The 17,791-nt window shown below is 33.4% G+C and overlaps 1 protein-coding gene across 1 annotated transcript in view; it reads left to right on the top strand.

Moving 5' to 3' along the window:
* The window catches only part of FRK (fyn related Src family tyrosine kinase), a 117,388-nt gene that overhangs the window by 62,812 nt on the left and 36,785 nt on the right, over positions 1-17,791 (top strand). The window contains exon 2 of the mRNA XM_074187403.1: positions 4,441-4,562. Within this exon, the coding sequence (XP_074043504.1) occupies positions 4,441-4,562 (122 nt within the window). The remainder of the gene's footprint in view (positions 1-4,440; positions 4,563-17,791) is intronic.

Raw genomic sequence — 17,791 nt, 5'->3', positions numbered from 1 at the left:
ATGATACCTGCTCTCTTACTTTTTCTGTACTTACTTTGAATATCAACCCTCTATGAAGTGGAAAATATTTTGATTTTGGAATCAAAGAACCTGGTTTTTATCCTAGCCCTGTTACTTTCTACTTAAGTGAGCTCATCAAGTCACTACATTCTTTAAGTTACAGTTTCATTATCTCTAAAGTTGATAGATGGACTGAATGACCTCTAACTTTTCTTCCTAATCCTAAATTTATAATCAGGTAAATTTTATCTACCTCTCTTCTTTTCCAGGCCAAAGATTTTTTTTGCCAGAGAAAACAGAAAAAGAATAAGAGTTGAACCTCTAAGTTTTCTCTTTGTTATTGGCATCTACAGTCAGCAATGGTTCTATTCTTTCTTTGATCCTTTTATTTTCTCCCCAAACCAAAGCAAGTTTTTTTCATTGGCCTAAAAGTTAGAATGAATTTAAGAATTTCCTAATAATTAGAATTAAATCTTAAGCCTTACCCTAACTAAAGAGTAAAACCCTAAATAATTTTAGCCTGGAGAAAATATGGTGTTTTTTTTTATTTTTAGTTGGCCTAAAAATGAGGTTTTAATTATTTTTTCAAACTTAAAATAGATAGTGAGAAATATAAGGAGGAAAAATCAGGGAATAGACTGAATAGGATTAGAGGGAAAGAAAACAGAAAAAATCATGTGAGAAGAATCATGTATTTTTAGCATTGTCTTATAAGTGACAGCATTAGAGAGTGACCTTAGGAATCAGTTCATCTAAGACAAAGGCACCAGAGAAGGAATCCATTTTTATTTAAATTTTGTATGTTCCTCAAGACAAAACATTCTGCTATGCTCTCTATAGATTATTTATCAAAGTTTATTGTTGTTGAACTTAATGATTGCATAAGTTTTATAGCTCTTAAATAGGTTTGTCAGAAGCAGAAATAAAAGTTGAACTGCTTAGCCCCCCCTCATACATGAATCTTTTCAATATGATAACACTTTCTTTAATGTAGGAAGTATAAGTATCATATTTTCAATAGAGGGAGCTTCAGATCTTCAGGCTCTTAAGTTCAGTCCTTTCATTTTTGTTTTGTTTTGTTTGCTTTTGGGGAGGCAATAAGGAATTAAGTGACTTGCTTAGGGTCATACATTTAGTCTGAGGTCATATTTGAAATCAGATTCTTCTGACTCTAGACTCAGTGCTCTATCCACTGTACCACCTAGCTGCCCCAGTTCAGTGCTTTTTTTTTTTTTTAACCAACCGCTCTTCAGAACACCCAAACTTGTGGACTCCTTCTGTAGTAAGAGCTGATGTCTGATGTTTTGTATATATTATTTCAGTTTATCCTCATAACAGTTATAAGTATGATTATGTCAGTTTTAAATCTGGGGAGTCTGAGGCTAAGAGATGGGAAGTGACATACATTTAGTCACTATCATATCCAGGACACATATCCAAGTTTCCTGAAATAAAATACCATTTTTTTATTGGTTAAGTATTTTAGAAACTTTAAAGAACAATATAAATATTAGCTATTATTATTAACATATTATGCTACCTTTCTTCCGTGTATAATTGAAATGCAACTTCTCAAATGTTTTATGGGTCCATATATCATCTGCTATTCTATGCTAACTACAAACCTATTGAAAAGCAATAATTACAATTTAAACATTCATGCCTAGTAAGCTCTATGAGGCCAGTAACAAATGATTACAGTTTAAACACTCATGCTACTATGAGACCATTAATAACATTTTCTTTGCAGTTATATCTTACAGTGTAGTCCCTTGTAAATATAGTAGGTACTCAACATGTTGAATTGAATCAAACTCCTCAGAATTTCTCTTTATTACTCCTGGGTCATGTTTTCAACTTGAGAAATAATAGTCAAAGGAGTCAAGATTTCATGGAGCTTGATTGGAAAATTCTGCTGCTGTTAATTACTCAATATTAATAGTAACTGATATAGCAGAATACCTATCACGGAGACCTAGGAGAACAATCACTCTCACCACTTCCATCTCTATTCAAACTCCAATGGAGATATCTTAGGACCCTGAACCTAAGAGTCCTGGTAAAAGAAGTCCTCTAAGATTACTGGTTGTATTTCCAGCTTGGGTCCATAGCTATTTTTGAGGAGAGAAATCCCTGATGAGAAGGGCGCTAAATTCCTTAACCTCTATCCCCACTCATACAAAATACAAATCAATTGCTATAGATGGCAGGTAGACCAGCAGACTATTAGTCTTTCTTCCAACACAGCCCTAGAAGTCATCATCCTGGGAAATAAGAGTTGTGGAAATGTAGCCTGTCAAGTAGGTGAGCCTGTGTCATTTCTCCTATCTCTTGAATAGTCACAACTACTAGACACCTAGAATGGACCAAAATCATTAGCATTATCAAATAGTTAGTTCTAGGTCATAAATGTGTATTATTTATCTGTGATAGACATTAAATAAAAAGCGTTGCTGTATGACTTGCAGTTAAAACCTATATTTGCCATTTCCTCTATTAGAATGTGAGTTCCTTAACATCAGGAACTATCTTACTATCTATTTGTATCCCATGTACTTTATAATAGTGTTTACAATACTTTTTCAATCATCTCAAGCACTATGCCTCAGTTTCCTTATTTAGAAAATTGATTTGATTTGATTTCTAAGGTCTCTTCCAAATTTAATATGTTTAGACAAAATTGTGAAACTGAGGTTTCTTTGAAAATTTTGGTATAATTTATTTGAAATTTATGTTTGGAGCTAAGAAATTCAAGAATAATATGATACTATTCAATATAAGATGTTTTACTATGTAATAAACTAGATAAGGCACATTATCTAGTTAAACTCAAACTATGACACAAAGTATATTAATAGAATATTGAACTTGAATAATATATTTTATTAATACTTCTTAATGAAAAGAATTAGTGATGAGAGAATGCACAAGAGACATTGTGTAACAAGATCAAAGCAAGGAAATATGATGTGCTGATAGACATGCAACTTTAATAAGCTTGGCATATTTCTTTAGTATGCATCAGATGGAAAAAAGACAATATATTAAAACCTAGAGCATAAAATTCATCAAAAGAGCTACAAATAAAATGATATGAGAATTGAAAGGAATGAGGGTGTGATTCTCTAATATTAAGATTTCAGGCACTATATCATTTTGGTGAAAGAGATTTTTTTTTGATGAATGTATTTCCCCAGCACTCTTCCAATTATAGCACATTAGATCTTTCCTGTCTACTTAAATTTAATTCTAATATTGCTGAACCATTGTGCTTACAGTAGCAAATTAGAGTACAATTATCAAATATGTGGTCCACAACACTTCTGAGCATATCCTGAACAAAATTAAAATGTAATTGGGAAATATTTATCAAAATGAGTAAACAAAAAACACAACAAAGCACACTTGATGTCCATATGTGGCATTATAAGTCAAATTATACCCTTAAGGATCCTTATATTTAGTAACCCTCATTTCAATTTGAATTCCATTGTCTTCAAGTATGCAGATGGGACCAGAAAGTGTCACTTAAAGATTTTCTCTGTTGTGTACTCAGATAGTACTTGGAATTGGAAGCTCCTGAGAATGTTAAAATAAAACTCACCTGAATTTTCTATTCTTATTTTAGTGTATTTGATTTTGTCTTGTTTAGAAACTTTAACTGTAGGAAGTTCATGGGAGTGATTAGGGAAAATAGCATGATTAAATGGTTCAGGAATCATTGTACTTAGCCTTAAAGGCTATCTCTGACACTATCTCTGTATCCTCAGTCAAGTCATTAAATTCTCTGGGTCCCAGTTTTCTCATCTTTAAAATTAGGGAGTTGGAATAGATGGTCCCTCTTTCAAATCTAGTTCCAAGATCCTGTGAATTTTGGAGGATTTTGATGAGAGACTACCTTCAGGAAGTGAAAGGACCACATCAGGGCACTAGGGATCTAGAGACAAGAAAGGAGTAAGGATATGTATCACATTGGGAAGGACATAGAAAGGGTGGAGAGGAAATACTGAAGGAAAACTTCACCTATTTTACAATTTTACTCAGGATTCCAATAGCAGACACACCTCCTCTTTTCAACTTCCTAAATTTATCACCTTTGGCATCCATGAGCTAAGTTCAATATTCATTCTAGGAATATTTCATAAAGATCACAAACCCCACAAAACAGTTGAAACTTCAAGACTCATTCTTTTTTTAAATTTTTTTTAGGTTTTTTACAAGGAAAATGGGGTTAAGTGGTTTGCCCAAGGCCACACAGCTAGGTAATTATTAAATGTCTGAGGTTGGATTTGAACCCAGGTATTCCTGACTCCAAGGCTGGTGCTTTATCCACTGCGCCACTTAGCTGCCCCAAGACTCATTCTTAATAAGTATCTTGTTCTTGCTTGAAAGGCAGAGTATTATCGGATAATTAAAACATGCATATTTCTCATTATATAGGTGGTTCTTTGGTTCAATCAAGCGAGTTGATGCAGAGAAACAACTACTATACCCAGGAAACCAGAATGGTGCCTTCCTAATTAGAGAAAGTGAAACTCAGAAAGGAGACTTCTCCCTTTCAGGTATGGGGTCATTCTGGGTGGGAAATGAAGGAGAGGGGGTGTTAATAATTAACTACAGGTTATTCTAGAGCAAATATTTGGAACAGTTGATGGAGCACTGGGTTTGGAGTCAGAAAGTTTCTTCTTCCTGAGTTCAAATCTGGTCTCAGACACTAGCTGTGGGACTCTGGACAAGTGATTTATGATGTTTATCTCAGTTTCTTTCTCTGAAAAAATGAAGAAGGGAATGGCAAACCTCTAGGATCTTTTCCAAGAAAGCGTCAAATAGGGTCATGAAGAGATAGACATAGCTAATGTTTATCCTTCATTTTTGAAGACCATGACATCAGGGAGATGATACTGTGACAAGCAGATGAATTGGATTTGAGTGAGGGGGTGCTGGGCTAAGTCACTAGCCTCACTTTTTCCTCTGAGCCATCTGGGTCCAGTGGTCAGATATGATTCAGGATGACAGGAGAGGGCCCTGAATGCCAAGCAGTCAGAATTAAGTGATTTGCACAAGGTCACACAACTAGTAGAAGTGTCTGAGACTGGATTCAAATTCCTGTCCTCTTCAAATTCCTGCTCCACCTAGCTGCAGTGTATAGAGCACTGGCTCTGGAATCAGGAAGACTTGAGTCAAATCTGACCTTAAACACTTAATAATTACCTAGCTCTTGACCTTGGGCAAGTCACTTAACCCTGTTGCAAAACACACACACACACACACACACACAACAAGAATGAAGGTAGACATATTTGAAAAATGACTGAATGACATTCTAGAAGACTTAAGCTATTAAAACTTAAGTCACACTAAGACTTTTAGATATCTTGTGTAGATTTGGAGATGTCATATGCCATACATATGGGAGTGTTCATTTAAATTCTGTTCTTTTTATTACTCATGTAAAAGTAATGTAATTAAGTATATTGTAATAATTCTTAGGGTGACAGAAGAATTAGTGAAGGATTTCAATCTATGACTTAGTAAAAGATAATTAAAAAATCTCTATTGGTTCTTTGCAGTTAAGATATGAAAATTAAAAAATATTCAGGTTGCATCTACCCATTTTGACAATATAGATCCATTTTAGGAAGTGAATGTGAAGTAGTTAGACACCTCACAGTTATCAAGTTGGCATGGACACAATTTAGATTAACTTTGAGTGCTTCCTTACCATTGAACAGTAAATAGACTGTGAATTTGTATATTATACTTGAATATTTTTTCATTCATGTTACTTTATTATCTTTATCATACATATTTTTCTCCTTCAGTTCATACAAGTATTCTCATGCTTCTTTGAATTTCTTTTTTTTATTTTTGGAAGATTTTATTTATTTTGAATTTTATAATTTCCCCCCCTAGTCTTGCTTCCCTCCGCCCCACCCCAGAAGGCAGTTTGCTAGTCTTTATGTTGTTTCCATGGTATGCATTGATCTAAGTTGAATGTGATGAGAGAGAAATCATATCCTCAAGGACATAAAGTATGAAATATAGCAGAATTACATAATAACATTTAAAAAAAATTAAAGGTAATAGTCTTATTGACTGAATGTCCATCAATTGGGGAATGGCTTAATAAACTGTGGTATATGTATGTGATGGAAAACTATTGTTCAATTAGAAACCAGGAGGGATGGGAATTCAGGGAAGCCTGGAAGGATTTACTTGAATATTTTTAAGTAACCCCATTTCTTATAGGAAATTTACTATTCTTCTCATATTCAAAACTTTTTGTTGTCTTAGTTACACATAAGCTACATTGCTCCAAAAAAATGAATAGAAGAGATTTCTCAGTTCTTCTTTTGTTGTGTTTATATGATTTTTTGTTTCAAAATCATGTACTTTTAAGAAGTGTTTTGCATCAGAGTTGAATATCCTTTCATGAAATAAACAGTCTGACATTATAGAAAATTTACTGGATTTGAAACTACAGGATCTGTGTTTGAATCCTACCTATGTCACTTATTTCTTATATGATCTTGGATAAATTACTCCCCTTTGTAGGTGTCAGTTTTCTTATTTGCAAAAAATAAACTTCCTGTAATAAATTCCCTGAAAGTTAATATGGGTCAAAGGACTCCATGAGGCAGGAAGAAAAGTTAAAATGAAGAGGTTAAATGAGAGAACCTCTAAGGTCAATTCTAGTCTCAAAGCTATAATTTTATGATTCTGAGGTTGAGGTCAAGTCTCATTTATCTCTTCTACAAGACCATCCCTATCCTGTGATCATTTCTTCCTTTGAAATTTCAGAGAAATTACTCCCTCTATCAGCTTTTTTTCTAAACTAATTTGAGCATGGAATACTTTTGTGCTTGAAATATTTTGGTAGTACTCATAAATGCTGCTTCTGTCTCAGGATAATTTTGGATGGTCCTGGGATAGATAAAGGTTGGGAATTTTCAAAGAGAATGGAGAAAATTGAGGTCATTTTCAAATTGAAAAATCATGTATAATAAATATACTTAATATTTAATAATTGCACATTAAGACTTGTGGAGAGAAACAATGGCATTTAAAATTTTCAGTGGAATTTCTATGCACATCATTATGGAACAAAGATGGAGAGAGGTTAGTTTATACTAATCTAATCAAAGAAGGATTCCATTAAGTACCTATTTGCTGAAGATATTGTATTTATGCTTTGGGCAGAAAAAGACTAAAGAAAAAATAATCCTTGCATTCAAGGAGCTTACCTTGTACTAAGCAGATTAAATTCTTGATAGCACCTGTATCCTTGCATTATGCATATCTTTACTCCCAAACAGGATTATACATCCTAAGGAGGCAGAGATCCTACTAAAAATAGTTTGGCAATTTCAATCTAGTTCACACTAGTGAACAAGTAAGTTCAATTGATGTTAGTTGATATAAAGTTGCTTGTTAGCATTGCTAGGTTCCTATCTATATGTTTGTATTGTCTTCTAGGTGGGGCACTATCAAAAGGGGATGAAAATGAGAAGTTATGGCTTATATGATTACTCAATGTAAACACAGATATTCCCCCAAGTTTTAGAAAATCACTTCTGCATTGAACTATGCATTAGATAATTTAAAATCATACCTATTTATTATCTGAATTCATGTATCTCCAACTGTGTCCTGGGACATGACTTCTCCCTGCACTGAATGCTCCACATTCCTGGTTATATCAGTGTTCACAGAATTCACTTTCTTCTACTTATGCTTTCCTGGGATAGAAAAATAACTCATTTGGATTTTTTTCCTTGATTTTCTGATAAGGACTGAGCATGGTGCATTTTTGGAGTTATTGGGATGTGTATGAATGTGTGGAAATATTAGTTGTACTTCTTTTTGTTACTCTATTCTTTTGGCTCTACTCTAGTAACTATTTGAAGTATATAGATTCAAGGAATTTATGATTCCCAAAAGGGAATTTTCCAGAGATAATCTGTGAAAAAAAATCATAGTGAGTCATTTTATTATCTCAAGGAGGCATAAGTAAAAATAGACAGAAGTCTTTGTACACCGAGGAACATTCTAGTACAGGAAGAAGTTATATAGCAGGACAAGAATTTCCAAATCTAGAAAAGAGAGACCCAATTTATTTCAGGATACGGGAACAGATAACACTTGGCAGTTTTGTTTCTTGCTATCCAGTTCTGGGTTTCAGATACAAGGCTGATTGAGGAGGGCAACTGCCTAGGGGTGATGTTTTTGAAGAAGTTATTGATCCTTGATTGCCTACTGAGAAAAATGAATGGACCTGAACTCAGTTCCAGCCTCCAGTTCACTCTGAACTAAAGTGAAATAACCAGAGTAGAGATATTCCCATCAAAGGTGAGTTTATAGTTCTTGCATTTGAACCATTTCCAATGACTGAGTCTAACGACAGTCTATTGGAAATCCAACTGGAGTAAGCCCATTATTGTATTGTTCAGACTAAAAACTAAGTCAGGAATTTGTAGAGCTCAGATGAGGGTAGCCTTTTCCTTGAATCAGACTTCTTTGGAAGCATTGAAAGCTTCCATCCTGAGTGTACATGAGAAGTTGGAATAACACAACACTCAAACACCAAGAAAGCAGAAGAAGAATCAACTCAGCATTCCCTCCAGAAATCTGAAGAACTTACTTATAATATACTGTCCAAAGTCAAGAAATAGCCTAGAAGAATGATCAAAAAAACAAAACAAAAAAGAGAATCCCATTAATAAAAAAACAACTATAATACTGAAAAGGATGTTCAAAGCACACAGAAAAAGAGAATGATTCCAAAACAGCCACAAAGTTTCAAAAATATATAACTAGGACATAAAGTCAACTAGAATTCCTGAAAGAGATGAGACAAGAATAAAAAAAAGAGATAAAATGTTTTTGAAATTAAATGAGAGTATGAAAGGGGAAAAAAAGTAAAAAAGAAATGAGAGATAAGAAAGATATGGAAAGAGAATTAACAACTTGCTACAAGAGATACATATCTTGATCTAGCTATAAACTTCCTGGAAATTAGAATGGACCAAGTCAAAGCTAATGACTCCATTAGACAGCCAGAAATATTAGGAACAAAGTCAAAAGACTGAAAAGAAGGAAAAAAATGGAAGGTATCTCATAGTAAAAACTGATCTTGAAAACAAATTGAAGAGAAAAATGAATCATAAGATAACCTGTGAATCATGACTAAAAAAGAAACTTAGACATCAAGAAAAGAAAATAACCCAGAACTTTTAGAACCAGGGTACAAAGTAGAATGAGAAAGAATTCACTGCTTACCTCTTGGGGAAAAAAAACCCAAAATAAAAAAATCCTAAGAGGAATTTAGTCAAAATCCAGTTTCCGGGTCAAAGATAGCCACAAGTAACTGCAAAAACAAATTATTCAAAAACTGAGGAGTCACAGTCAGGATCACATATGATTTAACAGCTTCCATTGTAAAAGAGTGAAGAACTTAGAATAAGATATAAACAAAGGATATAGATTTATAATTAAGAATAATTACCTAGCAAAACTGAGTATAATCCTATAGGGGATAGAAAATGGATCTTTAATGAAATAGGGAATTTGCAAGCAGTCCTGATGAAAAGAACAAAAACTGTATAAAAAACTTTGAAGTTCAAGCACAGAAGCCAAGGGTGAGTCATCATAAGGAACTATATATGGATTATTTGTATTCTAATATGGGAAGATGAACTCTGTCATCATCAGTGTCATAGAGGAAGTCTAATTAGACAGAAAACCTGGAAGTATTTCTTTTATATTTTGATAATCTTAAAGTAAGAAAGGAAGGAGAAAAGAGGAAGAATACCCTGGTGGGATGATAAGAGTGAAGGAGGGGGAAATGATCATCATCTGGCTATATAAGTAGAAGTTTATACAAACAAGAAGAAAAGAGAGGGGCACAGTTGATATTTGAACTTCACTTTCATCTGAACTGGTCAAGAGAAGGAAAAATTTACACTCATACCCACTTACTCATCCACACCCCCACCCTTCCTCCCTGCCACATGTATATACTGTTAGGTACATAAACATTATTGTTCAGTTATTCAATTGTGTCTAAGTCTTCATGACTCTATGGACCATAGCATACCAGACACTTCTGTTCTATACATTGTTTGTGATTTTGTCAAAGGTCCTGGAATGGTTTGTCATTTCCTTCTCCAGTGGATTATTTTTTTTGGTCAGAATTCTCCACTATGACCTCTCTGTCTTAGGAACCCTGCATGACATAGCTCATAGTTTCACTGAGTTATGCAAAACTTCTACCATGATAAGGCAGATATCTCTTAATAGAGAAATAGGAGAGGAGGGAGAGAAGAGACAGAGATGAGTGAGAGGGAAGGTAAATAAAGAGAGAGAGATTAATTTTAAGTAAAGCAGACTTTAAGGATGAATACTTATATTATGAATACTTAAAGCATTTTTTGAAGGGCAAAGATATGGAAACTGAGGGGATACCCAACAAGGAGGACTGTCTGAATAAATCATGATATATGAATGTGTTGGAATACTCTTGTGCTATAAGAATGATAAAGGGAATGATTTCAGAAAAATCTTGAAAGACTTCTATGAAATGATGAAGAATCAGGTGAGCAGAAAGAAAGAGAATGGCTAAGATAGAGACACTATTTTAAAGACAAGCAACTTTGAAAGCCTTAATGTTTTCTGCTCAAAAGAATGACTAATGTGGATTCCAGAGTACTTTAATGATGAATCATGCTATCCACTTCCTGATAGAAAGGTGATAAACTTCCAGTGTAGATTGCAGCTCTTTTTCTGGGAAGGGATTTGTTTTGTTTGACTATATAGGTTGATAATAGGGTTTTTATTTTTTTTAATTCTTTCTTAATTAGAGGGGAGGGAGAAAGAAGGAGGTAATGTGAATTTTTGTTAATTAAAAAAATTTAATTCAAAAAACCCCTACTCAAATGGGGCATTGCTAGAATAATATCTCTTTCAGAGGAGTTCAAGCTTTGACTGTACCAATTCTTTGTCTGTGAAAGAAAAAGAGTTATGGGGTTCTGTGGGTCACTTCCATCTCAATTTCACAACAAAAGAACATTAAAGATCCAAAGGTACTATGATGCTAAGTTGTTCTATCTTATTTTGCAAATGAGGAAATTCTTGTCCCTCCTCCTCTACAAAGTATAGTGACTTACTCCAAAGGAATAGAACTAATTTATGGCAGTCAGGTCTAGAATGAAAGTCTATGGCATTTAGTTCATTGCCCTTTCCACTAAATCATATACTAATTCAGAAAACACAGTTCCAGAGTATATGTAATGAAACGTACTGATTTATGTGATAGTATTCATTCTTCTCATTTTGTTTACATTTATATTAACATGAGGCAGATGCTCTGTTTAGAGGATAAAAAATCACTGGCCAATCTCTGCCTAAATGACACTAACACATTACTCACACTGAACTGCTTATTGAAATGCAGCTATGTTTGCTTTTCTGTCTTGTGCCAAAACTCACAGATCAAATCATTGCCAGAAGCCAGATTAAAAGTTTTGAGTTAGTTTGAAAAAAGCAATGTACTTATATTTCCTGGAGAGATGCCAAGTGAAAGTAGCAGTCATGAAATAATTCCTATGATCTGTGCCCAGACTTCAGGGGTAGTTTAAATATTTTCTAAGAAGATATTGTGGAGGAAAGAAACAAAACAAAACAAAATAAACCCAATAGCACTACAGGGCTTAGGACAAAGGACCCAATTATTAGGATATTGGCAGTGGAGTGCTATTAGTCTGTGATAATACTGTAGAATACACTTATGAATTTAGAAAGCTTATACAGCCCTTGCTTAGAGGCCTGCATATCATTTTGAAAGCCTTTTAAATGAATGCAAACCATTTAGAATCTTTTAAACAAATGATCTGACTGCTTTGTGTTCACCAGAAGTCAGAGTACATATATCATTCAGGATTCTAGAATGGCATATTTTTATATTGGACATAAGGATGTATCAAAGAGATAGCAAAAGAGACTTCATATAAAAATTTCTTATACATATTTATGTATGTATGTATGTATCTATCATGACTACTAATTACCACTAATAATCTTCAGTTGTATCTCTTATGTATTCCTTCTATGGTATTATGGATATCCCCCTAATCAGTAAGAATTGTTATTTTTCAGTTTTACTGTATTGATAAAAGAAACCCACTTCCTCCTTTATCTCTGTGACTACTTTCCCCCATTACTTTTCCTTAAAAGCCTTGCTTTCATTCTTTGGAAGTCTATGGTAGGTCGGCTGTCATGGATAAGCTTTGTGAGGGAGCATGATTTATTGATGACTAATTTGGCATTGAGAGGTGGGAGTCTGAGGTTGGGATCAGTGCTAATTGGGTGATTGTGATTTTGTATGACTGTTGACAATTGCGCATTTTTGAGTAGATCAACAGAAAAAGACTGGATGGTGACAGTTTTCATAACTGTAAGACACTAATTAGCTCTAAATTACCATGGATCTTTTTGGATATTACATAGTACTTATGATAGCCTGAGAATCGATCTTCATTAGAAGGGTGACAGGTAGTGCTAGTGTTCCTACTATTATTTGTCACTAGCAGTAAATTGTTTTTCTGAAGTAAATCATAAAATTCTTACTGTGTCAGTTGGTTGGGATATTGAATTGTCTCAATCACAGCATTAAAAGAAAATTGTTATCATTATAGCTAATAATAATTTGGTGTTTGGCTTTCAGTGAGTATTTATTATTGTGCGAAATGTGCCCTGACTAAGATGATCACTGAGGGCTAGAATTTATCCCTACATGAGCTTTCCTGAAAAGATAACATAGTCCAAATTATATCTCTTCTGACAGTGTAATAGTTCTACAAGTAAAAACACAATAAATCACAAAATTGTAGGAAACCTAACCGAGTTAGCATTAGAATTTAAGTACAGTTGCCAGATATCCAGAATCTTATTGGAAAAACTGGACATGCTCTTTTTGAGATGCCATATTTTGGGGTCTAGACCTTTGATTCTTTTGACATGGAGAATTTCTGGTTTGAAAATTCCTACCTTGTTACAACTCTATAACTTATAATTAACTTAATAATTTAGAGAATTGTCTGGAGGCTCTGAATGTTTAAATTACTTTCTCATGTTTATAGCAACTAGTATGTGTTAAAGGCAAAATTTGAACCTAGGTCCTTCTGACTCCAGACCTAGCCCTCTCTATATATTGTGTCACATTGCCTCTCTGTTATAATGTTTTAATTTTGGTAACTAGCAACAAAATACTTTCCTTTTTTTATTAAATGTACTTCATTATTAGGGGAGCATTTTTTAAAGTGGTTAATTGTTAAAGAAATGACAGGACTAAAAATAACAGTAAGAAAATTTTTTTATAATTTGTATCTCACCCTAGATACTTTGTTTTCTATTAAAGATGAATTAATCTATATAAAACATCTTATAAACCTTAAAATAAATATTATTAATGGTAATTCTCTACCCCAACCATATAGAATCTTATTTTATATAGTCTTGTTTACTTCTCATATATTTATATCTCTTTTCTACACTTAATTATAAACTCCTTGAGAATCAGAACTTTCTCGTATATTTTCAATTCAAATTTTCTTACTTATTGTGTATTTCAGAATTATCAACAAATACAAAAAGTTCTCTAAGAAACTGGAATTTACTACTCTTCAAAAAGAAGTTTATGTATATAGTTATAACATTTATTTAAATTTGTTAATTTTATAGATATTAAATTTTTTAATACCTTTACATAGAGGTATTAAATTATATTTAACAAGATTAAAAAAATCACTGTCTCCTGTACTTTTGTTTTCTTCAATGCATTTAAAAATATTTTGTATATCACCTCCCATTAACCTTTTCTCCCCAACTAGGTTTTTCTATAACAAAAATGCTTCAGATCACTTATAATAAGAGAAATGCAAATTAAACTAACTGTGGGAATCTACTTCATACCCATAAGATTGTCTTGCAATCCTTATTTATCATTCCTGGTTTTTGTCATGGTGCCAGATGCTTAAGGTCGGGTCTTGATGACTTATCAAGGGAGCTGTATTTCTAATACTTCTAGAAAAGGACAAATCAGCTTGTGCAAAACTGTCCTTTTTATAGTATTTTAAATATAGGACCTATAACTTTGTCCTCACTCATGTACATATATGCTTGTTGTTCAGTTGTTTTCAGTTGTTTATGATTCTTCATTTTCAAGAAAAGCTTTTGAACTTTTCTTGGTAAAGATACTGAAGTGATTTTCCATTTCTTCATTTTACAGAAGAGGAAATTGAGGCAAATGGTGTTAGGTGACTTGCCAAGGGTCACATAGCTATAGTGAATGTCTGAAGCTGTATTTGAACTCAGATCTTCCAGACTCCAGGGCTGGTTTTCTATCCACTGCACCACCTAATCACTTCACTTATATTCTAGTTTGTACTGTAATTATTTTATACACTTTATATGCCTTAATCAATTCAAAACTTCATGAAGATAGAGACTTTCTTATTTAATCATATCTCCTTCACTACTTGGCACAGTACACCATACAAGGTAAATTTATTTTTTAATTGCCTTGATAAAATGTGTGGGGTGGAGTGGAGGAGTGAGAAGACATTCAAGGTGGGAACATTCTGCAATCACCACAGTACTTAAATAGTCAGTCTAGTACATGATGCTTTGTGCTTTTTAATAATGCTAAAAATCCATTGTATCAAATTCAATTACCACAAAATGTTCTATGCTAGGTCTTGGGGTTACAAAGATGAAAAATCCCCCCATAATCTCTGCCCAATAAGAATTTAGTCTTTTAGGGTGGATATGGATTGTACACAGGTAGGTAGAAAACTAGCTTGTGTAGTTGTACTTCTGTAAAGAATACATCCTAGAAGAGGCCTTGTTATTTGTTTTGTAAATCTTTATATAATAGGAGAGTGACTATTTTATTCCAGTTTCAGAAAGAGCAGGTAGCTCACAAAATACTTTGTATAAGAAAATAGTTCTCTGCAGGTAGTGGATATCCAAATGATGGCAGAATTGGCACTGCTATTACTAGGACTCAACCATAAGGAAGTAAAAAGGAGAAGGGCACTTTAATTTTCTCAAACCTCTTGAGTTTGGGCCTGTGGAAGACTACAAACAATTCTTCTGTTTCAGGGTCTGTTTCAGGCTTATTTTAGAAAGAACATCTTTTCCCCTGTCAGTGTATTGTTTCTAGGTAATCAATTTCTCGTTCAAAAGACAACTGGAACAGGTTATCAAGTGTAGTGATGCATTCCATCCATTCACTCAGGACTGCACTAGGACCAACAAGTCACTTCACAGAGGTCACTGAGCCTCTGTCTTTCTTCAACAAGATTTCAAGAAATGCTGAATTGATCTAGATAGGAATCTGTACATGGTGGCAAAAGGTTTTATGTTTAATTTCCAGGACCCTGAATTGTCCAGGTACTTTTTATGTAAGTAATGAAAATGCTATGGCCACGAGTCTATTCCTATTAAACAGGAATGTAAACAAAATTCTCTATCCACAAATAGGTGAAAGTTAATATCTGACTGGGGGCAAAATTATTATTTGAATTATTGCCACAGTGAGTACTTGAGGAATCTGGGATATTCCATGAGATTGGTTAAAGATGTTCTGTTATTTTCAAAAAGTGAGTATGTTGTGGAGATTTTCATGTTAATGATCTTAGCATCTATTAGAAAATATATTAAATTTTAAACATGTTGGTGCCATCTCAGAAAATGCCTTTTAATTAAAATCATAATTTACTTGTGTTCAGTTTAATTGAGAATGTCATTGCTTATAATAAGGAACCTGTGTGTGTGTGTATGTGTGTGTGTATATGTGCATGTGAATAATGTAGTGTGCCTAATTTTTCATAATAAAACTGATGAAACATTATATTTCAAGTATTTTAAACAAGTATTTCATAACATCAGATTACTGTTTTATTTTATAACATATAGATGTATATATATTTGTATACATTTATATATATAAATAAGAACATGAAAATGTATGTGTAAATGCCAAAGGAAAATTATACACTTTATATGCCTTAATCAATTGAAAACTTTATGAAGATAGAGAATTTCTTATTTAATCATATCTCCTTCAGTACTTGGCACAGTATACCATACAAGGTAAATTTATTTTTTTAGTTGCCAAATGATGGCAAGCCATAGGGTCAGTATGTTGGATAGAATGCTAGACTTGGAGTCAGGAAAACTAAGTTTGAGTCTTCTATCAGCACTTAGTAGTTGTGAAACCATGGACAAGTCACTTAACCTCATTTATAGTACTGGGTTAATGCTTGCATCATAAGAGAAAGCACTTCCTTTAGATAAGTTTATAAAGAAATTCCAAAAAGTTATGGAAACTTATCAAAAATCTCAGAAGGTCAAGGCATTTTTTGTTGTTATAGAAAGTCTCAATAGCTGAAGTTAGATTAGTAGGTGATTAATCAAAACAGATAAAACTGAGTCAATAATCTGGGCAATCCCCTTTTGTTTCTTAAGTGATGGCACAATGAATTGTCCAAAAGATAAGAAGGTCATGCATTTTTCTATTGCCCTTGAGTTATTTACAAGTTTATTCTTTTGAGATTAAAAAGATTCATAATTTATAGCTATGTAACATCACTAAATAATATGAAAAATAAAAAGATGGATTTTGGTGTCAAGAAAGGAATGGAGTCATTGAAAGTGCTAAAGCATTTCTAAAGTAAAATCCTGCATTTTTGTTGTTCAAGCATTTCAGTTGTATCTGATTTTTCATTGGGGATTTTCTTAGAAAAAATTTCTTAAGAAAAAATTCACATTGCAATATATACATGGGTTGTGACTTGGTACCAATGATGTGTTATACACTAAAAACAATATAAAAGATATTATTTCTATCATTTATGACAGAAAAAGTAAATGGGACAGCTGTATAGTATTAAGAGATAATATGTAAATAATTCCAAGTATTATGCTTGTGTGAATAAAACATTAAAAAAAAAGACCTCAGTATTAGAACTCTAGTACATTGAGTAGATTTATGGAAAGCTAAAAGAGGAATAAGGAGGGGCTGAAAGCCAACAATCCAAGTTGATAGAGGGCTGACCATAGAGTAAAGAAGAACTGATTTTCAGACCTGCCACATATACTAATTATTTGTCCACAAGCAAGACTTTTATGCTTTTGGTGCCTTGGATAACTCTCTAAGATTGCAATATTACAATGGCATACATTGGTAAAAGAAATCACAAGTTCAGACAGAAATAACATTTAAAAGGGAATGGAATATGATTGTTCTTTAAGAAACCATAAATGGTCAGATTCTAGAGAGGCATGAATGTCTTATGGGATCTGACACTGAGCAAATGGGGCAGAACCAAGAGAACAACATATGCATCAACAAAAACCTTGTGAGATGAACAACCTTGATGGAAGCAGCTCCTGTCAGAAGTTCAGATACCTAGGACAATTGCTTTGGACTGGCCATGGACTATATTATCCCTATCCAGAAGAAGAAGAAAAACAAAACAAAACACGCACACACCCACACACACACACACACACACACACACACACACACACACACACACACACACACACACACACACACACACACACAGACAAAAAACCCTTCAGAATCTGATGAACACTAAAAATGATCTCTTATGTATTTCTTTCCCTTAATCCTGATTCCTAATTCCAAAAATAACTAATCTGTAAATATGTTTATCAAAATATATAACTTGACTGTAAACCAGTGAGGGGAGAGGGGATGGGAAGG

This window comes from Macrotis lagotis, chromosome 5, assembly GCF_037893015.1.
Source record: "Macrotis lagotis isolate mMagLag1 chromosome 5, bilby.v1.9.chrom.fasta, whole genome shotgun sequence".
NCBI lineage: Eukaryota > Metazoa > Chordata > Mammalia > Peramelemorphia > Peramelidae > Macrotis > Macrotis lagotis.
This window is presented reverse-complemented; position numbering and strand designations above follow the sequence as displayed.